The following is a 23,464-nucleotide window of genomic DNA, read 5'->3' as shown; positions in this document are numbered from 1 at the left end:
CCTGACTGGCTGTTGGGTGGAAGTTCCATATATGGTATTGTGGGGAAGTGCCGACCAGACTGGCTGGAGCCTTCTCAACGACCGTATGTTGTGGATACGCCTGTGGGTGAGACCTGGGTGAATGGAGTGTGTGACGAATATGCATTCTATGTTGTGGCTGTCTAGTATCTAGTGGTTGACACAATGGTTGAGACAGCCCTGCCCGAAACCGGTATGAATGCAGTTTGGAGTGTTGAATGGCTCGGTACTTGTCCCAATACACATAACTTGTTGAAAGTGTCTGGAGAGAAGTGAATGGCCTGAATTCCCCGTGTGCCTGATTGGCTGCCTGCCTGCATGAATGACCATAGTCGTGATTGGATGCTTGAGTGTGACCCAGCGGAATGAATGGGAGATCAACAGTATATCTGGGGACCTCTCACTGCTAGGAATCGTGTTCGGAAGCTGAAGTCCACTACGGCGAGTAACTGAAGCTTAACCTTGAGCCCTGCTGGACGAGAAGAATTGCTGTTGCTCTCCTTCGCAATCTGAAAGCTGCTTTGCCTCAAGAACTGACCCAGAGAGGACCTGGTAAGGCGCCCTCTTACTGAGCTACGAGGGACCATCGTGCACAGCTGATCTTTGCCTAAGCTTCCTGGTAGACAGACCTTCGACAGGCTGCCGACCCGATACGGGGATTGCTGCGGAACTCCAAGGAGAAGCGCCCGGACTGTTGTCCACCACTGTCGATGACCGCCGTCACCGACTGGAGCCGCCGTGCTCCCATTGCCCAAGAACTTCCTTGATCCAAGAACGCTCTTGTCCGCATCGTCGCCGCAGTATCCTGCTGGAGAAGGCCAGACCGTTGACACGCTGAGGAGCATCCACCGGTGGGTTTCCCGCCAACCAAAGACCACAGAGACGCCGACGACTCGACGCCCTTGCTAGGCCACAGTTCTTCAACTCTTTGCAGTCCAGAACTATCGACACCGAGGTGCCCCGCACGCCTCTTCCTTGCAGGACGTTTATGCTTCCCCGTCAACGAGCACCGCTAGGAACGACGTGGCCACTTCACTGTCGTAGCTCGACCTGTTCTCCGTCGGACGTTCGACGACCCGTGACTCCTGCCTGAAAGCGAGGACACTCAAGAAGGGTTGTCGATTTCCCCAACGAGGAACGCTACAACGCCAGGTACTTTGGGGTTGCAGAACTATTGGAAAGTCCAGTGTGAACAATATGTGGACTGGGCTTGTATCTTTCTTCTACAGGTTGCCCAGGTGAGGGGGGATCTCCATACAGAACTGTGTCTTGGTATCGGGGCCAGTATTCTGCCTATTGCTCAACCACCTTGCTTTCCTTCCTCTCTCTATTGCTGGTTTCCTCTTTATTTTTGATCTGTGTGTCATTCTGACTGTATGCACTTTATTAAGATCTAATAACGTTGGTGGTACCACTTTAGAATTGTACATATTTACCATTGTTGATTTTCAGAGTACAAAGTGAGTTATCGTGATCGTGTATATGACTTTGAACATTATATAAAGACTATGTTTTAACCGATACAGTGTGTGGACATTCCTTCGTGGGTGCTCGGGGAGTACACTGTACTTAAGAACCAGCTCGCATCACCTCCCGAGAAGCTAGGCCTTGATTGCTCGTCCATTCCTACCGTAATAGAGAATCTTGGCAGGGGTCTCTGTGCCTCCCTCTACCATATAGAGAGCGCAAGTGCAGTCCCCCCATCGGTCTTTACACTGGCCCACCCCCAAGATGTAAACTGTCCTATCCTGGAGGCAAAACCTATTCGGTACATACATGGGGCCAATATCAAACTATTTGTCGAAGTTGTCAGAACTGAGACAAATTTATGTTGGTTTAAAAAAGTCCTTAGCAACCCATTCTTTTCCTCCTCTTAACGCCCTCCTAGGTTTGCTGGTATCGCACAGAGTTACAAGTGGATACCGGCAAACTGCACTTACTGTCTCTGCCGCCAGATATCCCAGTATTACTGGGATATTATGGGCAGCGGAGTGCCCGTAAACTCCCATTCCCGTGGACCATGGGATGGGATTTACTGAATCACAGGCACTGTTAGTAACGGTGCTGGTGATTCAGGCATGTGTTTGCCAGTAGGGGCCTGAACTCCCGGCGGGTCAGGCCTGCTGGGAGATCCATGGCCCACATCAGCAAATTTGAAGTGTGCCGGTCCGGTGAAAATCCAGGAGCAGGAATTACCGGCATTTTTACCAGACTGGCACACTTGTAATGAGGGCCTAATTCTTCCATACGAATCTGCGCCATATGAATTAACTTAACACTATTGAGCGGGCCACACCTTGACTGCCTCGAGAACTACAATAGTCACCACCAGGCTTGGACAGCCGATTGGGCAAAGCATAAGGGATAGGCCAATACATTAGCATGAGCCAGTCTGAGGAGTAGCTCATAACACAGCTTGTAGTTTTGACCATTGATACTTACCATTTTCCACTAATTTTCACAAAAACGTACCCCCGGGCACTACAGAGTTTGTGATGAAACGTAGCACAAAGCAATTTGCGATGTTGGGTTAGTTTTGAACTGGTGCCAGGATTATTTTTGGTCTGTCTGAGCCTGATAACCTCTTGCACAGCGTATAAAAGGTAATAATCGTGTACACTCTGTACACTGCATCAACTTTGAGGATCCAAGTTGCCTCTCTCCTTATTAAAGCTGGCCCTGATATTCGGCCACAAGGAAACTTGGCGCAAAAGAAACCAGAACAATGTTCAAGCCAATGTTTTGCTGAAGAACCACATCCCCAACATTTTACAAGGCCCCATTCCTTCGAGGTCCTATCTGACTCCCACTACTGGCCAGTTTGCCTGTGGTTTGCTTACAAGGCAGAGCACATTTGGGAAGGCTTCAGAGTTTATGATCCGCTTCCATCTGTTAAGCGGCCATTTCTGATGCAGCACTTGTCGTAATGGGATAAAGTGAATCATGAAGAATTTGAAGATAATCTGGCCAGTTCAGAACTGTTGTACCGAAAGGGTGGCCTTGGAACCAGTCATAGCTTTTGGCATAACATTTGCATTGCAATTCAAAACAGACATGTTTTTAGTTAGCTCTGGGTTACTACTGTTCAGTGGTGATTTAAAAGAGGGTGTGAGCTATGGGAATCTCTCACGCAACTTGAGATATGCCTTAAATGAACACAGATTGCAACCCAGCTTGCATTACAATGATTATTCCATCATTGAGGAACATTGAAAGAGAAATGCTGCTTGCATGAGTGTGTCTATTCATTGCTAAGACTAACGTTCATAGATATCCTTGACTGCGCATCTTTATATATAAAGCGGAATGTATGTATGTGTGTTCGGCTATACAAATCCACACCTTTGCACACACGTCTACCAATTTGTTCATGGATTCCTCTTTTGTCTGGGGCAAGATCGTAGTCTATGTTTGGATGCAAAAATCTTATATGCAAAAAAATGTAGGATGTGTGTCTGTATATTAGTCTGGCTATACAAATCCACACCGTTGAACCCACTGTTGAAATTTTTCATGGATGCCTTATTTGTCTGGGGCAAGACTGTTGTCTATCTTGGGATGCAAAAAATTAACTCCGTAGACACCCTCATTTATTGATGCTCACCCCGATCCACTACAGCCGAGAATCCCGGGGGCTCTTCCGGGTGGCAGTCTGGGGACAGACCTGAGGCCTTCCAGGCTACTGGCTCCCAAGCTGAGCGATACAGAGGCCCTACCAGTTTGTCCTCGGATGGACAATCTGATTCGTCCTCTTCTTCTACCATAGCTGGTACGGGATCCTCAAGTGCCACCTCAAGAGTCATTCCACAGCTCCCAGTCTACTGTAGTTCGCTCCGAGGCTGTCATCCAGGGAGTTTTGATTACCGGACATCTGGCTGAGGGCTCATCGCCTACCAGAGGACTTTCTGAGGTCGATGGCTCTGCTTTGGGCACAAGACCCAAGCTGTATCCTATCGGGTCCGAGACCTCTCTTGGCTCAGGGCATTCGTGCCCTCCTGCCCAAGGCATGGCGCAAGGCTTCAAAATGGCAGAGCGGAACGTGGCAGAGCCTGCCAGGCAGGTGGCCATCTTGGATCCGGTTCAAGGCCGGCCAGTGCTTTCTCCCATTGAGTGAGCTTTGCAGGATGATTCCAGCCCCCTTCCTTCTTGAAGTGGCAGCGGATTCTACGGTGCAGGGTTTTGGTCCCTGCAGGGGTACATTTACCCATCACAACCCTACAGCTGCATGCACCAGGCACCTCAGTGCTTTGACCAAGAGCGGAGGCCCAACTCCTCAGTGGGCAGAGCTCCTAGGGACCCAGCGGCTAGTGAGGACCGCTTCTTTGAATGCTTCCTCTTCCTCTGATGAACGGGCTCCTGAAGGACATTGTGATGGAGGTTATCCCCAGGCGGCGCCGCCTCGGCCCTCTCCCCTTGTTCTTCCGGCTTTCCCGGTGCCTCCGGTTCAGGCCCTACAAGTCGTGCTGACCCCTCTACCTCCTCCTGTTCCACCAACGCCTCCCCCTCAACAGCCGTTGGACTTGTCTGCAGCTCCGGACCTGGGGAGTCCCTGCCGGCACCTGTGTCCCAGGGCCCGGATTCCCCTCAGCCTGTAAAAAAGCGGGGTGGAGACGATGTTATGTTATCTCCATTTGTAAAGCGCACGGTCGCCCGAAGGCATCATGGCGCTAGAGAGGAAACTGCTAGTTGAGGAGAAGACCAGTAAAAAAGCCGAGAACTAGAATAGAGTGGTTTTCAGAGCTCTTCTGAAACCCAGATGGTTACAAGTGGTTTTGAGTGGCAGTGGGAGGTTGTTCAAAAGTTTGGCAGCAGCGATGGAGAAGGCTCTGCCGCCAAGCCTTTCCCGGTTAAATCTTGGAACAGTAAGTAGATTGGTAGTGGAGGAGCGAAAGTCCCGTTCCGGGATGTACCGAAAGAACTTAGACTGCAGAAACTCAGCTCCTTGGCCATGGATTGCCGGATGGACAATGCATAATGACTTAAAGTGGACTTGCTGGGCCACCGGAAGCCAATGGAGTCGGCGAAGCACTGGCAAGATGTGGGCACCATATGGGGAACCCAGTGGCTAACCTGGCTGCCAGGTTCTGCATACGCTGAAGCCGTTGTATGAGACTGATTGGTTGCGACAAATACAGAGAGTTGCAATAGTCCAACCATGAAAGGACTAGCGCAGCCACCACAGGAGGGCGGATGGCTTCCGGAATCATAGGCAGGACCCTCTTAAGAACCCTGATCTGATGTTGGGCGGACTGACAGACAGCCGTAACCTGGTTGGACATAGACAAGGAGGCAGAGAGAATGACCCCCAGGTTCTTCACTTTGCTAACAGGAACAGGTAGAGGACCAAGCGAGGTGGGCCAAAAAGCAGGGGTCCACAGTGTAGGATTGGGGGGACAGCCCACCAACATTACCTCCGTCTTATTGCCATTAAGCTTAAGCCAGTTCTGGTCCATCCAAATACCGACTGCCTTTAGGCAGTCATGAAGGCAAGCTGAGACCTCAGTTTGATCCCGATCCAGGCGTATCAGGATTTGAGTGTCGTCAGCATAGGAACAGCAGATGAGTCCGTAGGAGCGATGACAACGAGGATAACGACGCCCAGTACAATGAGCCCTCAGCATCCGTTAAGGCCTTTCATGACCGCCTCCAATGCCTGGCAGAGTTCTTGGGGGTCCCTCTTCCTAAGAAAGTCCCCCAGGAGTAGGGTGTCCCGCCAGTATAAAAGCAAATGGACTAGGTTCTGCCATTGGGCTCGCGACAAGTGTTTGGACCCTGTCATCTGTCCTCTGGATGATGTTCTGGCTTTTTCAGTACACTTGGTGTAGTTCATGTGGATACTTGCTGCATGTATTTGGCTCACAAGAATTCCCCTTGGAGCTTACAAGAATTCCCCTGAGCATGTGTTTTCCCCATCTAACCTGGTGGTTAAGGCACACCTTAACAGGTTGTGTAAGATTTTTCCTCCGGTGCATAGGCCGCACCCAGTCTAGGCCCTCAATGAGGTTCTTGCAGCTTTGCAACGCAAGCCTTTCGAGCTGATGGCCTCTGTGGACATCTGCTTGGTGACACTGAAGAGGGTTTTGTTGGTGGCTCTCACGTCTGCGCGCAGGGTTAGTGAGCTGCGTTGTCTTTGTGCGAGCCCTTCAGCACGTTTCACAACAAGGTCATCTTGCACACTCACCCTAACTTCTTGCCCAAGGTGGTCTCTCTGTTCTGACTCAATCAAGAGATTTGCTTGCCGATGTTCTTCCCGAACCCACAGTTGGAGGCAGAGAGGGCCCTACATTTCTTGGACCTCAAGAGGGTTCTCAAGTTTTCTCTCTCTTGGACAAAATCCTTCAGGAAGTCAAAGGCACTGTTTGTGACTTTTGGGGGCTCCTCCCCCGGCTCTCAGGCGTCCAAGGCTTCCATCACCCGTTGGATGGTCCAGGCCGTTTCAGAGGCCTACAGAGCCATGGGCAAACCTGTTCCTGAGGCGATTCATGCCCATTCGGTCAGAGCTAAGGCCACGGCCATCGGGTTTCAGAGACATGCTTCTTGGGATGTCATCAGCAAGGCGGCCATTTGGGCCACTCAGTTGGCCTTCTGTAAACACTATTTGCTGGGCACCAGCTCCAGGCGCGATGCAGAATTTGTTCAGGTGGTTCTGAAGAACCTTTTTGCTTCATCCTAGATATGAGGCAGGTTGTCACAGCTCCACCCTATGTTCCGGTTCAGTGGAATTGCTCACAAGGATGGAGGAAAGGGGGCGGGATGTATGTGTAATTAAAGTTACTTATTGCAGTGACTAAAGTACTCAGTCCATAGTCCCCTTTCCTCCATAACTCCCTCCCCCCTTCCCCTGCTAGCATGCAACTGGTTTACAGTTAATATGACTAGCAAGTTATCTAAGAGTCCGATGTGTTCAAAGGGGATTGAGGTGAGGCGCTGGAGGGCGGGGCATTCCCAAAGGTTCGCTGCCAAAGGTTCTGGGACCTTCCCCATTTTGGGGGACACCCACAATGATGGAGGAAAGGGGACTATGAGTACTCTAGTCACTACAGCGAGTAATTTTAATATTTTGCACTTGCTATCATAAATATCCAGTGAATAATACTATAGCAGTGGCTGTCAAATGCCTTTCCCATGCCTACACAAAACCAAAATTGTTGGCCTTGCCAATGCTTGTTTTCCTTTGTATTCTGCCACTTGGAGAAACAAAACTACAACTATCAGAATGCAAAGAATAAAGACAGGACTGGGTTGACATGGGTCTTATTGAGTGATATACCATTGCCAGTTGCATTTCACTCCACATCATTTTGATAGCTGTCACAGTGATCTGTCTAGTGTCACCTGGTGTCACATCAGTTGAGATGTGCTTTCCATGTTTAATCAGACTCTTAGAAATAATTACAATAATGAAATGGGGTTTGTGCCCAGAAAACAAGAAGCATCTGCAAGAAGATAAAACTTTTGCTATATGTGGCAGTTGCCAAAGCTGATCCTACACCAGAGGCGGGGTGAGGGAGTTGGGGGGACCCCAACCCCTGGCTATGCAGGGAGTGTGCTATGGTGTAACAGTATTGGTACCATCGTCTCGACAGCAATGCCTTGCAACCTCCTTTTTGGCCAGGCCTCTTCTCTTTCCTTTTCAGAACTCACTGTCCCAGAAGGCCACGGGTGGCTACAGAGAGGATCAAAACCAGAGTCCTATGAGAAAACAGAACATTGCGCAACTCTCACTACAAACATCAGCCATTCATGCAGAGGCTTCCATAGTACCACAGGGATAAGGGGAAAAAGAAACATTCACAAACGTATACAGCAGGGAAAGCCTGCGCATTAAGAACACATTATTGCCTTCCCACTTGGAGACCGCAGAGAATACTGAAAAGGTGGTAGAGCTTACCAGCGTTTTCAAGAACTGTACCGTGAAAACCCAGCCTCTGGGGGAAAAATTGGTTTGGATTGGCCTTAGGAGATGGGTGACTACAGAAACCAGTGGGAACCTTGGAATGGGTTGAATCAGGGAAGGCCGTGCCAGCCATCTAGATAGCACGAGGATGGGATGTTTTCGTGTGAGGTCAGCGGTGGAGTTGGTGGGCCAAGAGACCAGGTAGTGGAGAGCGGACAGTGGAGAGAAGTGTTGCGAATATTGTGATAGTACAGGTAATGTGGTGATTCTGTGTGTGAGAGAGAGGCACTAATTACAGTAGAGTTGGAATTTAGAGCGAGTGATGGCGAGGGGCATATGAGAGAAGGAGCAGAAGTCTGAGGTATGTAGGATGGTGGAAGTGAGAGGGTTAGACCGGAGGGGGGTGGTGGTGGTGAAGACATAGGAGTTGTAGCAAGAGTGGGGGTGGAGTATTAGCTGAGGAAGGCAAGAGATAAGGCAGACAGTGATGGAGAAGGTGGAGAGAGAGAAGACAACAACTATTACCTGGAGGAGAGAAGAGAGGGGCGAGAGAGAGAGAGAAAGACGAGTAAGATCAGAGGGAGGAGAGTAGAGGGAGGGCGAGGAATGATGGAGAGGCAGGCATGTGAAAGGCTGTGAAAGAGGGTGGAGAGCAATGGAACTGTGGTGAGACTGATGAGGGATAGAGAAGAGCTGAGGAATCTTTGATTTGAAATAACAAGAGCAATCAGATCAACCTAGAATACGGGCCGCCTCCGATAATTCCCTGAGGGCGAGGGATGAAAGCCAAGGCCTTTAGGGCCCTCCCTGAGACCAGATTAGACCTAGTCAGCATGGCTTACCATGCTTTAGAGGCCTGTCTCGAAGGTTGTTGTGAGGAATAGAGACGCCTGGGCTAGGAAAGAGGGAGGCCACCAATGGTGAACATTAGAGCAGGCCATCTCTTAGACCACATCCTGAGAAGCCTAGTTGTATTCATAATAAATACTAGTGAAAATATATCCTATTCAGGGTTCAAAATTAACCTTAGATGAGCAGGAGCTAAAACCAGCTCCTGGGTATTGATCATCACCAGGCTCGGAGTGGCCTATAGGGCAATAGGTCAATGCCCAGACCAGAAATGCTAGTGTGGGCCACTTTTTGGGTCAAAGTGGGCCACTTTTTTGGCCAATGTGGGCCAGTTTGATGAGCTACTTCACTGTGATGCGAATACGTTTGACCAGTGTTGCTGAATAAATATTCTTTAAAATGCACAATTTGCATCACATTTCGTCAAAAAAACTCCCCTGTGAGTATTATTCAAATGGTCTGTCACAAAAGGAATGAATTACCATTTGAACTGTGGGCCACTTTTTCATTGGTGCACGAGGCAATTTTATGACCCAGTCCGACCCTGGCCATCACCCTGTAAGCAGGAGCTACACGTTTGTTCCTTATGATCCATTGTGTTTAAACGTGTGCTAGATTTGTCCGAATGCTTCTTTATTGACATTCTCAAATACTCAAAATGAATGAAACATGACATGTTTGTAAGGCATCAGTTGGCCTGGGGAGCACAACCTAGCTCCTGGCAGCTGTTGGGTTCAAGCTAACCAGCCTCTCCTAGGCTAGAAGTAGGAGCTAAAAGGCTCCCAGCAATTTCTAAGCCTGCTATTTGGGCTGTAGATTATTGAGGCCATTTGTGGCATGCTTTTCACAGGTTCGCCCTGTGCCTGCTCTTTCTTAGGAGGGAATCCACTTGTTTGGGACCTGACCTATTTGACCTCATAGGAACTTTGGGCTTGGGCTGCTTTGAACATTGCATACGAGGCACAGGTGCCTGAGAATGGGAGATGCATTGTAGCCTGTTTTCAGATTCCTGGAACTCTTGGTTTGCATGCTCGAATGTCGTGACAGGTGGTCAATATCGTACTCTAGTCCAGCCTTTTTCCACACAGGAAACACAAACCAATGACTAAAATGTAGGGGCAGGGAAAGACGCGTAAAGAGAGATTTTAATCCCAGCACCTACATTTACCCTTTTGTCCTCTATGATACCAGCAGCACCATTAGGAAAAGGAACCCAATTCCATGAAAACACGTAGACTCTTTGTAGCGGCGCTTGCATTGTACAATGAAAGTACGAGCGCCTCTGAAGTCGTGCCAGCACCTTTAAATGGCCAATTGTCTTACTGGAATGAAATGTCTGGTTCTGTTTTGAATTGTTATTCTTAAGCATGCTGCTTTTCGTGACTTTTAATACATGAGGCGTTTTTGGTTTCGTGCAGTGTCCTTCTTTAAGTTGTACCAGCGTGCTAAGCACGTGTACAGCGAAGCACAGCGCGTTCTGGACTTCAAGGAGGTCTGTGATGAAGCACCTGCCGATGCAGTCCAGCGCCTTGGAGCCTTGATGAGCCAGAGTCACGAGAGCTGCAAGAACATGTACGAATGCAGCTGCCCAGAGGTGGACCAGCTAGTGAACACTTGTCTGTAAGTATTTAGCCATGGGCATGGGAGCTGGGAGACCGACCCGTCGCCCCACTTTCCTGGGCAGGTCAGATGCCTGGGAGTTTACCCTCAGCCCACACTGTCCTGAGCCGGGGGTGCACGGGGGGCACTTTGGCATTTCTTTTGCCAAGCGCTGTTTGACGGTATCCGGTGATTCCATCGAATACAATGCAATTAATGCAAAAGCATTGAATGCAAAAGCTTCGAAAAAATGATTTTTTTTTCGTAGGTAAAGGTTTTTTTAAAAATTATAATGGCTTTTAATGGGTAAAAAAGGGAGTTGGGGGAACTCCCATTTAAAAAAAAAAGGGGAAAAATGCATTTTTCCTATGCATTTTTTTAGGCTTTTGCATTCGATGCTATCACTATAAACCACTGTTGCCAAGTCATTGATACACAATGGGGGTTGTAATCGTCTCCTACTGCCTTTGAAACCAATATTGCTGATTATGAATCCATTTATGTGTGAGAAGGGAACAGGTGGGGGTACAAATGGGGGCCTTTGGAGCCACATAAGGTGTGGGTATTGACCTGGCCACCAGTGTCCTTTAAATTGCTGTATCCATACCCGTCAAGATGAGGACATCCCCAGTCACCGACAGGATGCTCGTGTTCTTCGTGAATAGCAATGGTGTTAATATCCCTAACATTGTCACCTTACGCTCAGTACACATATATTATAGCCTTATAGATCGATGTGAGGGGTCATTATTGCAGGATATGGACCCACCCAGAAATAATGGCCCGAGACGAAGCAAAGGGCCATAAATTGGAGAAGAGTGATTATCTCAAACAAAGTCTCTAGATCTAGTAGCACATAGTGGTAATGACAAAATCGATTTTCAGAGTTCGGATTTTAAAGTAGAAAACGTTTTATATTGAGTAAAATGAATACTCAAACTGTGTCAGTAAATTAAATGTGTTTTTATTTTCCAATATTTAAAAAAAAACAAGGGTGTCTTCATAAGTTGAGCATTTGAAATACAAATTTGGTTGAATTGGAAATGCTTTGTTAGGGGTAATGTAAAAATAAATGGATTCTCTATAACAAAGTGAAAGCTTTCACGTGTTTTAGCTTTTACTTTGGTGGAGTGAGTTTGGTGTTGCAGTGGGGAAAAAAGATGCTCCCCGAGAGGGAACGTTTTGTTAAATGAAATCAGACCTGTAAATTGCATTTCCCTTTCTGCTTTTGAAGTCTGAATATTCAGAATGCAGTCCATACCAGTAGTTATTGATTAAAATCTTAACATTCTGATTGGCTTAGCTGATGTCAATATCGAGTTCCATGTGCTCATATCCCATATGTACTGCCATATAGATAAGAGATTCACAAAGAGTCCAAACAGGAAATATGCTTTATTACAAAAATGTCCTCCTTTGTGGTCAAATACAAAATGTCTCTGTAGAGTCTGTCAAATGTTCTATCAGTTCGAGGGAGTCCTTAGACCAGTGGTCGAAGTGGGTGTGAGCAGTTGCCAGCAGTGCTCCTCTACTTTTTTAATTTAAGTTTTGCTTTTCCTATACTTTTATTTTAAAAAGAAAGTGTTCCGGAATAGTTTTGTTTTAAAATAAAAGTGTAGGAAGCAGTTGAAACTTGCACTTGAGTGCACTGCACTGAATGTTCCCTTAAAAAGCAGGCGCATTTGTTTCGGGGTTTGCATTGTGCGTGGGAGGGGGAGTGGCGAGGGGGTTTGAGGAGCGGGACAGGCCAGCAGGGAACGTAGTTCCACTTTTTTTTAATTTGTTTTTAGTGCTTATGCACCTTTACAAATATAAAATTACCATTCATCAAAGGAAAGCATCATGTAATGCACATTACAACATTAGAAAAGACAAAAAAACCTGTTGACATCAAAAAAATACAGGTTACCATGACATAATTAAACTTAACACTTTAGCACAAAACACAAAACAAAAATAGGAACAGCAATGAACAAAGACAAAGATTAAAAACGAACTAAAAATAGTTATAAATTATCTCAGCCTGAACTACCACACCAATGACTAAATAAGAGAATTAGTACAAATGTAACAATTACAGGTCAGTGCAAATTACTTATTTTCATACACTTTGACCGCTGCCTTACACAGTTCACAGGATCTCCAGACACCATCCTGTCACTCACAGTTTCTGCAGGTCTTCTTCCGGAGGTCCTGCAGCTGGGCTCCTCTTGGTGGTGGCATAGGAGCACCTCTAAACCTTCCTGCAGGTAATGTAGATGCTGCTGGGTCTCCACCACACGCCACAGATGCAGCTGGACTTTCTCTTCAGATGGCCCTCTAAAATTGTCATAATACTGCCTGAAGGCCTCACAAAAGCGTCCTAAAACAGCGCCCGTATTACATTGCAGCCTTCAACAGTCAGGATTATCACAAAGAACCCCAGCGCAGAGTCAACGAGATGTAGGCCCATGCCTTCTAAAATAGTTCTCACCACCACGTGTAAACACAAGGAACTTTACCACAGCTCTGTTACAACCTGTCACCACCAGCATAGACAGAAAAGCCAAGATGGTTGATGGGCTTTTCCACAAGATAAAACATGCTACAGGTGAGTGGGGAAAGCAATTCCAGTCTAACCAATTTCAAGGATGTTTTTTATTTATTTATAACGTGCCGTGAACCCGCAGGCATGTGACCGCCCTTGAGCACGTGGGGCATACATATAGGACAAGACTGAGACGGAGTTTAGTTATAGGCGATCATGATCTCCACGGATATCAGTAATCCCTGTAGACCCAGCATCAGTTTACCAGCTGTGCCTATGCAAAGAGGGCATCAGCATGTATGTGCACATTCTACTTCTAACATTTCTAAGGAAGAGAGGGGTGTAAGAAAGTGAGAAGGAGGAGGGGAGAGAGAGAAGACCTTGGGGGAGGCAGAAGGAGGGGTAGAAGGTGCGTGTATGAAGGTCATATGCACATTTCAGTCTGGGAAACACTAGGACCGGATTCGTTCCTTAGTATCTACCTTGGAGACAAATGACGCAGGTGCTCTCCTCAGTGGTTGCCTAAAAGTTTCACACGAAATAACAATAAGTTCCAGGCACATCTCCAACCCTGCAACTAACCAAGGCCCTCAGTTGGAAATGTACAAATACCACACGCAGATCCATATGCAGAAATTTAGAGTGTTATTTTAGCATAACAAAGCAAAATTCTCATAGTTTACATCACATTTTATGTTTTATTCCTCTTACAAAGGCTCCATGATGCAGTGTTTATTTTTAACTTCCACTTTTCATGGTCCATATCCACCCGGACTGGCACCACAATCCCCAGTGAGAAGGAGATGGAGGGAAATCTGGAGAGAGGGGTGTATATGAGGCGAGCGACCCAAGGGGGGGATGTGAGAGAGAGAGAGAGAGAGAGAGAGAGAGAGAGAGACTGTGATTTAGAGACTGTTACTGAACGGAGATGCAGGATCTACTCATTAGTTGCAGAGCCAGAAACAATATAGCACTTGTACATATGTTTTAAGGCCCTACATGACACTAGAAAATTGTACTTCATAAAACAAGTATGCCAATGAATTACACCAGGAACGAACATTGCGTTGGTTATTGCTGTTATACATTTCTGGCAATAAATCAAACAAAGGCTAATGACAAAGGATACTGACCATTTACATAGGGAGATGTATCCAAAATTGGGTATTGTGGTGGGTTCGAAGACAGACTGAGTTGCCATTTTCAAGATGCTTTTATTCCAATAATAGAAAAATGCCTAATGCTCACTAATTATGGGTCAACTAACAAGGGTGCTCGTTGTCAGTTTGTGAAGTCCAAAGGTAAAGTCTGTCTGACCCTACCACTAAGACAAAACAACTAAAGAACAAAAGAATTACTTCCTTCTCCTGTATCAGCTTTCTTAACTCAATTCATTTTTACCAACAAATCCTCAGATAGTTCTTAGCTATTTTTTGCACAGGTTTGTTTAGTTCGTAAAGGTGGTTTCCCCAGTCCTCTGGCTTTGCCTTCCCGTGATGTTGAAAGATCCCTTTGATCAAAGTTCTTTGTCTTTGTTCTCTTGGTCTTTCTTAGACATTGATAAGTCTCTCTTTCTCTGGTTGACTCTCACCCTCTTGGTCAGTCGCTTTCTCACTAAGGTAACAATGGTAATCCCACTCACGTTCTTGATTCTTGGCTTTCTCAGCCTTTTGATTATTTGCCTTCTCACTTGGATGAGTAGGATTAACCCAATGGTGATTCTTACTCTTTTGGTTACTACTCCTCTCACTGGGACAAGTATGATGCCCACAGTAATTATTCTCACACTCTTTGCTACTGGGACGAGTACAATTATCCCAGTAATGATTCTCACACTTCTTGTTACTGGGATGAGTAGAATTGGTACAGTAGTTATTCGCAGTCTCCTTCTTACTGGAACAAGTAGGATTAGCCCAGTAGTTATACTCACTGTCTTTTATTACTGGGGTGAGCAGGAATAGCCCAGTATTTCTTCTCACTCTCCTTGTTACTGGAATGAGTAGGATTAGCCCAGTAGTTATTCTCACTCTCCTTGCTACTGGGACGAGTAGGATTGCTTGACTCCTAATATTTGGTTTCGGTACTGTGCCAACTTTGATTATACCAATTGTTATAACTGCTTCTCCCCACCGGGTCTCCCGCTCTCCCCGTTACCTTCCTTGCATAGAGGGCATGTTACCGGGTTGGCGTTCTCCGTCCGTGCTTTTCTCAGGCTGTGTCAGGATGGCTCTTGTGCCGGTCTCTTCTGCGTCTCTAGGTACACTTCAGTGTAGTTCTCATTCTGTGGTATCAGTACTGTGAGGGGTTCCCTCTTTTCCCCTGTCTTGGCCAGTATGGTTTAGGATACCTCTCGTCCTTTGCCCCGCTCCCTCTTCGGGTAAGCTCTGGCATGCTTTCCGCCAAGTGGTTCCGGCTCAGAGAGGGGTTTCCTCTCTTCCTTATTGTCTGCCACCAGTTCTCTGTGTGTCCCTCGAATTCCACCTCACAGCCTCTATGCTGTCTGGGTGATGGTGCTTTTCAGGCACCTTTTCCTCCGGGAGTCTCCCTTGTCTGGGTGTTCACTGCCTCTCTAGCATCCCTCCTGCATCTGGTTTGAAAAACCCAGGGCTCGCTCGATGTCATGCTCTCTCTTCCATTTTTATGATGCTTTCTGGGGTGAGCAGGATTAGCCCAGTATTTCTTCTCACTCTCCTTGTTACTGGAATGAGTAGGATTAGCCCAGTAGTTATTCTCACTCTCCTTGCTACTGGGACGAGTAGGATTGCTTGACTCCTAATATTTGGTTTCGGTACTGTGCCAACATTGATTATACCAATTGTTATAACTGCTTCTCCCCACCGGGTCTCCCGCTCTCCCCGTTACCTTCCTTGCATAGAGGGCATGTTACCGGGTTGGCGTTCTCCGTCCGTGCTTTTCTCAGGCTGTGTCAGGATGGCTCTTGTGCCGGTCTCTTCTGCGTCTCTAGGTACACTTCAGTGTAGTTCTCATTCTGTGGTATCAGTACTGTGAGGGGTTCCCTCTTTTCCCCTGTCTTGGCCAGTATGGTTTAGGATACCTCTCGTCCTTTGCCCCGCTCCCTCTTTGGGTAAGCTCTGGCATGCTTTCCGCCAAGTGGTTCCGGCTCAGAGAGGGGTTTCCTCTCTTCCTTATTGTCTGCCACCAGTTCTCGGTGTGTCCCTCGAATTCCACCTCACAGCCTCTATGCTGTCTGGGTGATGGTGCTTTTCAGGCACCTTTTCCTCCGGGAGTCTCCCTTGTCTGGGTGTTCACTGCCTCTCTAGCATCCCTCCTGCATCTGGTTTGAAAAACCCAGGGCTCGCTCGATGTCATGCTCTCTCTTCCATTTTTATGATGCTTTCTGGGGTGAGCAGGATTAGCCCAGTATTTCTTCTCACTCTCCTTGTTACTGGAATGAGTAGGATTAGCCCAGTAGTTATTCTCACTCTCCTTGCTACTGGGACGAGTAGGATTGCTTGACTCCTAATATTTGGTTTCGGTACTGTGCCAACTTTGATTATACCAATTGTTATAACTGCTTCTCCCCACCGGGTCTCCCGCTCTCCCCGTTACCTTCCTTGCATAGAGGGCATGTTACCGGGTTGGCGTTCTCCGTCCGTGCTTTTCTCAGGCTGTGTCAGGATGGCTCTTGTGCCGGTCTCTTCTGCGTCTCTAGGTACACTTCAGTGTAGTTCTCATTCTGTGGTATCAGTACTGTGAGGGGTTCCCTCTTTTCCCCTGTCTTGGCCAGTATGGTTTAGGATACCTCTCGTCCTTTGCCCCGCTCCCTCTTCGGGTAAGCTCTGGCATGCTTTCCGCCAAGTGGTTCCGGCTCAGAGAGGGGTTTCCTCTCTTCCTTATTGTCTGCCACCAGTTCTCGGTGTGTCCCTCGAATTCCACCTCACAGCCTCTATGCTGTCTGGGTGATGGTGCTTTTCAGGCACCTTTTCCTCCGGGAGTCTCCCTTGTCTGGGTGTTCACTGCCTCTCTAGCATCCCTCCTGCATCTGGTTTGAAAAACCCAGGGCTCGCTCGATGTCATGCTCTCTCTTCCATTTTTATGATGCTTTCTGGGGCTTCTCCAGCATCTTTTGCGAGTCCTTTCTTAGGGCCTCATCAGGAGTTGGGCGGAGCAGCAAAAATGCAGCATTACCGCTATTACCGCCATATTACTGCTCCGCACAATCCCGAGTTTGTGCGGAAAGCTGGAGATTAAATCTCCAACTTTCCACTCATTATTGGCGCTATTACAGCCGGCGGTAATATTGCTGAAAATCCCCATAGAGTCCTATGGACTCTTCAAAAAATGGGAAATTACTGCCTTACCACTACTCGGGATCTGGTGCTAACAGCACCGGACCGAGTAGCAGTAATGCTATTTGCGTTGGCGGTATCCCATAGCAATTACTGCCAGGATACCGCCAACCTCGTGATAGAGCCCTTAGTGTTTGAGGCATGCGCTCTCTGACTCCCTCGAGTTTTTTTCCTTTCAGTATCTAACGAGTACTTGCCAATGACTCCATGGATCTTCTTTGTTTCAGTACCTAACAGGAACTTGTTTTGTTCTGAAACAAAACAATAACAAATGTCAGTAGATGACTCTTGTTGTCTCCCAACATGATAGTCATAGTTGGGTTGGAAAGAGAGTTCCTCATCGAACAGGAGTCCTTATCCCCATGGGGGCCAGGGGGTCTCTCCCAGTGAAGTCCTGCTTGCCTCTACCCCCAGGGAGGGTATTGCGTTGCGGGCTCACCTCCATAGCCTCACATGGAAAGGCTCTGCCTAGAGAGAATTGACTGAATCCCTCGATTCGTCACAGTATCTGTTGCTTAATCCGAGAGTTTGAATACATGTACATTAAGGAGTTTAAGGATTCTGCATATTTTGTTTGGTACAGAATATCATTACTGCTGATTTAAATTAGTGAGGTGATGGTAAAAATACATAAAAGGTTTACTAAACCGCAATAGACTAATAATAAGCAAAAAGGAGTAGGAATGTGACTCATTGTATGATTTACAAAGCTCTGCGGTTATCTTTTGTTTACTCTTGGCTGCAAGCCATTAGATCTGTCAGTTGTCATGCCAACCAAATATTCTGCTTCTCTTCTCTTTCCGCTCTCTAGCATTTTGGCAATAGGTTGCGCACCACTATAAGTACCAAAACCAAACATCACATTGGCGTTGATTTGGTGTTTGAGAAGCTAAGAAAACAAAATGAAAGATGTTTACTTTTGTTCGTAACCTACACGTTAAATTTCTGTTTTAACTGATTCTCAAAGGACAAATGGCCTTTAGTTTGAACTGAGACGGGCAGAAAGTAAACTGTGTGGTATACGTCAAAGTTACAGCCAGTTAATACTGTGCTTGAAACTAGTTTTCGAACTTAGGGGTACTAAAATTAAATGCAGTTTCAGTGAGGGAACCTTTGCTCAAGTTTAGGATAAGCTATCGAAGCAGAGCCCATCTTTAACTTCCCACATACATTTTCAATTGTACAAGGAGCATCTGGTGACCCAGAGGACCCTTTGACAGATGTAATCCAAACCGAGCCATAGGAAGAGGTATGTTATTTTCTTGTGCTTATTGGGAAATTTAGTTCAATGTTATGTTCCTGAACTGCAAGTCGCTTACAGGTCTCCAATCTCCAGGCTTGACTGCCATTACTGGCTCATGGGCCTTGACCTACAGATGCGAGGTTCTCTGATGAGTCATTTATTGTGCAAGCTATAGAACATGACATGCAGCTCAGAGACGGAGTATAGTACTTGTGGATTGTGTAATTCGTTCCATAAACGTGTTCTTTATTTATTTAATTGTATTAATTATTTGTAAGGCACTTTATACAACAGAATTGTGTTTCAAAGTGCCACACTGCTAAATGGGAAGGGAACAATGGCAAAAACAGTCGTGGTCCTGCTAGGCCTTGTGGCATAAGGCAGTAAAAGTGCATTGGGAGACGCGCAGGGGAAGGGGATGGAACGGGAGATAGAGGAATGGACAAGTGCTGGAGGAGGGTCCGGGAGAGAAGTGCTAAGGGGAGCCAAGAGGAGAACCTCAGGTTAAGTGCTAGTACAGGCAACTCTCAAGGTGGGATGTGGCACCACCAAGAAGGGGTCCGCAGGGCAGTGCAGTGTGGGGAGTGGTGCTGATATTGACTGGAAGGAAGGGCATGGAATCCAGTGAGATTCATGAGGATCAGGCCACAGTCAAAGCGCCAGTGGGGTGATTAGCAGGGAAAGAGGGAAAGGGGTAGAGAAGAGCAGAGTTTTGAGCAGTTTCCGGAACTTAAGGAGGTCCGGTTAAAGTCTGAGAGGGACAGGGAGGCACCAGCCGAGGAGAGAGACCTGCGCCCCCCCCCCCCCTCTTTGCTTGGAGAATCGTTTGACAGTCAGATTTGGAACTAGAGGAGCATAGGGCTCTATTAGGGGGGTTAGTTAGGGAGGGAAAGTTGGAGATAGCGTTCCCCAGAAGACCTTGTGGATGATGCAGAGGGACTTGAATTTGATCCTTGCAGCTATCGGGAGCCAGTGGAGATTTTAGGTCTGGAGAGATACGGTCCCTGGACGCGAGGTCGAGGATACATCTTGCAGCCCTGTACTGGATTAGCTGGAGGGGGCGAAGGGAGGAAAGAGGGAGATTGAGTAAAAGGCTGTTGCAGTAGTCCTGCTTGGAGAGGACCAGAGATCTGTAAACATTGAGCTTCTGGGGGAAGGTGAGACAAGGACGTTTAACTGTAGGCTGCCCTGTTCTGGTTGTTTCCATGAAGTACACTTTTCTGATTATTAAATCTGTGTGTTGCAGTACTACATCATATATATGGTAAATGGTGGCGTACAATCTGGTTGACATGCTGTTTCAAGCATTTGATTAGCTAAGTCTGTTGTGAAAATGTAGTATTTCCATGCAGCTGAAATGAAAAAACTATGGTAAAATGTGTTGTTTATTCAGAAGTTGAAGGTTTTGCTTTTCAACTTCTCAAGTGAATGCCAACATTCACTACAACTTCTATTCATGCGTTTTCTGAACCTGAAACGTATCAAATGAATAAAGTGAACTGTGATTTTGCTGCAGTTTATTCAGGCTTTTGGCAATTTAGTACTACTGAATTTCAACACTTTCTATTTTTTATTAATAAAAAAGTTTAAGTTGTTATATTACACAAAAAGTGTGTTAATATTGTGTTCTTTTTTTGGGGCCAAATGGATTTTCAAATTGGGACTGAATATGCAGCAATTGTGTGATTTTTTATTATTATTATTAGGGTATTTATTGAGCGCGCACCTAGCTGCGGGAAGCAAGGAACAAGTTACTTACCTGTAACTGTTGTTCTCCAGCATGGGTCTGGCATGGATTCACATGCTCATGAATATTCCCCGTCGTCAGGCTGGGAATCCTCAGTAAAGAAAAAACCAGTATCAGTTTCGTTTCTGATCTGTCTTTCGTAGTAATAACCAATCACTGGTCTCTGCGTCATACTGACCACAGCCAATGACTGCCCTCTACCTAAGCACCGCCTCTGGCAGCCATCTTCAGATTTGGAAGCACGTGAAGTGGCAGTATGACCAAGTGAAGAGCCGCAGAGGGGTAGGCGGGAGGGTTCGCATGTGAATCCATGCCAGACCCATGCTGGAGAACAACAGTTACAGGTAAGTAACTTGTTCCTTCTCCAGCATGGGGTCTGGCATGGATTCACATGCTCATGAATAAAGAATACATAGCAGTACACACATGCACAACCACGGGAGGTGGCAAAGGCTCAACATTAAGCATTACATCAAGCTCAACATTAAGCATCTTACCTCCTCACCAGGCTCACCTCAGGTGAACAGGTTGCGCAGCACTGCTTGGCCGACCCTGGACTCCTCCCTGGAATCCCGATCGACGCAGTAGAATTTCGTGAAGGTGTGCGTCGACCTCCACGTAGCAGCCCTGCATATGTCCAGCAGGGGCACACCAGAAAGGAACGCCGTGGTAGCTGCGATCGCTCTGGTGGAATGGGCTCTCGGACGGCCAGGCAGCGGTCGGTTTGCCAACCGATGACAGTACATGATACAGCCGGAGAGCCATCTGGAAATGGAAGCCTTCGAAAGAGCCTTCCCCTGATTGACAGGTCCAAAGTTCACAAAGAGTTGTGACGTCTTCCGAAAACACTTTGTGCGGTCCACGTAGAACTTCAGCGCTCTAGCCACATCCAGCGAGTGCAAAGTCCTCTCAGCCGGCGACGAGGGCGACGGGAAGAACACAGGCAACACCAAGGGTTCGTTGAGATGGAAGTCCGACGGTACCTTGGGCATGAAGGAGGGGTGCGTCCTGAGCACTACCCTCGTGTCGTGAAAAGTCAAGTACGGGGCCTTGCAGGAAAGGGCCTGGATCTCTCCCACCGGTCGTGCAGAGGTGATGGCCACAAGAAACGCTGTTTTCCACGACAGAAACTTCAACGGGGCCGAGTGCAGAGGCTCGAACGGAGGTCCCATGAGCTTGGTCAGCACCACGTTGAGCTCCCACGCCGGGGCCGGCGCCTTCACCGGCGGGAACGATCTGAACAGTCCCTTCATGAACTCTTTCACCAGACGATGAGACCACAGGGACGTCCGGCCCGTGGTTCTGGTGTATCGGGAGATCGCAGCAAGATGAATCTTGATGGACGCGTGTGCCAGTCCAGCTTTGGCCAGCGTCAGCAGGTACGGCAGTACCTGGGGAGCCGTAATCCGTAGAGGGTTAATCTTCTGTGAGTGGCACCAGACAGAGAACCTCTTCCATTTGTGTCCGTAGCATTTAAGAGTCGAGGACGCCCTGGCCTTTGCAAGAACCTCTCTGCAGTCGGCCGGTATGTCGTATCCTCCAAACTCTAGCGCTGCAGGAGCCAGGCCTGCAAGTTCAGCGATTTCGGGTTGTGGTGGAGGATGGCGCCTCCTTCCCTGGAGAGTAGATCCGCGTCCACCGGCAGCTTGATTGGCGGGGACGCTGACAAGTCCAGAAGGTCCGGGAACCATATCTGCCTCGGCCACGCAGGTGCGACGAGGATCATCCTGCACCGTGACCTCTTGAGCTGGTTGACGAGCCGGATTAGCAGTGGCAAAGGAGGGAACGCGTAGAGGAACAGGCCCTCCCAGGGGAACGAGAAAGCATCGCCCATGCTCCTCGCCTGGGGAAACCTGCTGGCGAACCTCCGGCACTTGGAGTTCGTCGCCGTCGCAAACAGGTCGATCTGGGGTGTGCCCCACCGTCGGAAGAGGCGATCCACTAGATCCTGCGGTAGTTCCCACTCATGGCACGAGCGCAGCTCCCTGCTGAGTGAGTCGGTGATGGTGTTTTTTATCCCTGCCAGATGAAACGGCACCAGAAACATCCTTTGGGCGACTGCCCAATGCCACAGGTCCTGCGCCTCCTTGGACAGTGCTGGGGACCTGGTTCCGCCCTGTTTCCTGATGTAAAACATGGTGGTGGTGTTGTCGGTGAAGATCCTCACCACCTTGCCCTTGAGGGACGGAAGGAAGGACCTGAGGGCCCAGAACACTGCACGGAGCTCCAGGACGTTGATATGGAGGGACTTCTCCGTCGGGAGCCAGAGGCCTCTCGCGTGCAGATTTTCGGTGTGCGCTCCCCACCCTTCCAGGGAGGCATCCGTGGTCACTGTCTCCTGGTGGTCTGGGGTCTGGAAGTCCATGCCCGCCGTCAGATGCGCGCGGGTGCCCCACCACCGGACCGCTCGGCGGAAACTCTCGTCGAGTGTGATCCTCTCCTCAAAGCCGCCCGTCGTTTGGATCCAGCGCGCGTCCAGGAACTCCTGCAGCGGGCGCATCCGGAGCCTGCACATGGGAATGAGGTAGATGCAAGAGGACATCATTCCGAGGAGGGACTTGATGGACCTCACCTTGGCCGCGTCGGAAACCAACATCCGCTGTACCTTGCCCAGGATGGACCTGGTCCTTTCCTCCGACGGGGAGGCCAGAAGGGACACTGTGTCGAGCTTCGCTCCCAGAAACAGTGTGTTTTGCGCGGGTACCAGGTGGGACTTGGCGTAGGTCACGGAGAATCCCAGGTCCGTGAGAAGTTGGACGGTCCTTGCCGTGTGGTCCACGGCGAGCTCCCTCGTCTTGGCTCGGATGAGTCAGTCGTCCAGGTAGGGGTAGACGTGGATCCCCTCGCGGCGCAGCTGCGCCGCCACCGGTGCAAGGCACTTGGTAAATACCCTGGGTGCCGACCGTAGTCCGAAGGGGAGGGCTTTGAACTGGTAGTGACGCCCTTGGACCACAAACCTGAGGAATTTTCGGTGCCCCTTTAGGATGGGAATATGGAAGTAGGCATCTTCCAAATCCAACGACGACAGGAAGTCTCCTTCCTCCAGCTGACCCAGGACGTGCTGGAGGGTGACCATCCGGAACTTCTGCGCCTTGATGAACTTGTTCAGACGTCGCAGGTCTAGGATGGGGCGCCATCCTCCCGTCTTCTTCTTCACGAGGAAGTATCTCGAGTAAACTCCGGAGCCCCGAAGCCTCTTTGGGACGAGTTCGATGGCGCCCTTCCTGAGCAACGCCTTTACCTCCAGGAGAAGCTGAGGGACGTGAAGCTCTCT

At 48.3% G+C, this 23,464-nt stretch overlaps 1 protein-coding gene across 1 annotated transcript in view; it reads left to right on the top strand.

Moving 5' to 3' along the window:
* GALK2 (galactokinase 2) overlaps positions 1–23,464 on the top strand; it is an 841,566-nt gene that overhangs the window by 751,197 nt on the left and 66,905 nt on the right. The window contains exon 9 of the mRNA XM_069624776.1: positions 10,183–10,384. Coding sequence (XP_069480877.1) covers positions 10,183–10,384 — 202 coding nt within the window. The remainder of the gene's footprint in view (positions 1–10,182; positions 10,385–23,464) is intronic.

The sequence above is a fragment of the Ambystoma mexicanum genome, chromosome 11, assembly GCF_040938575.1.
Source record: "Ambystoma mexicanum isolate Mex_15411 chromosome 11, UKY_AmexF1_1, whole genome shotgun sequence".
NCBI classification, from domain to species: domain Eukaryota; kingdom Metazoa; phylum Chordata; class Amphibia; order Caudata; family Ambystomatidae; genus Ambystoma; species Ambystoma mexicanum.
This window is presented reverse-complemented; position numbering and strand designations above follow the sequence as displayed.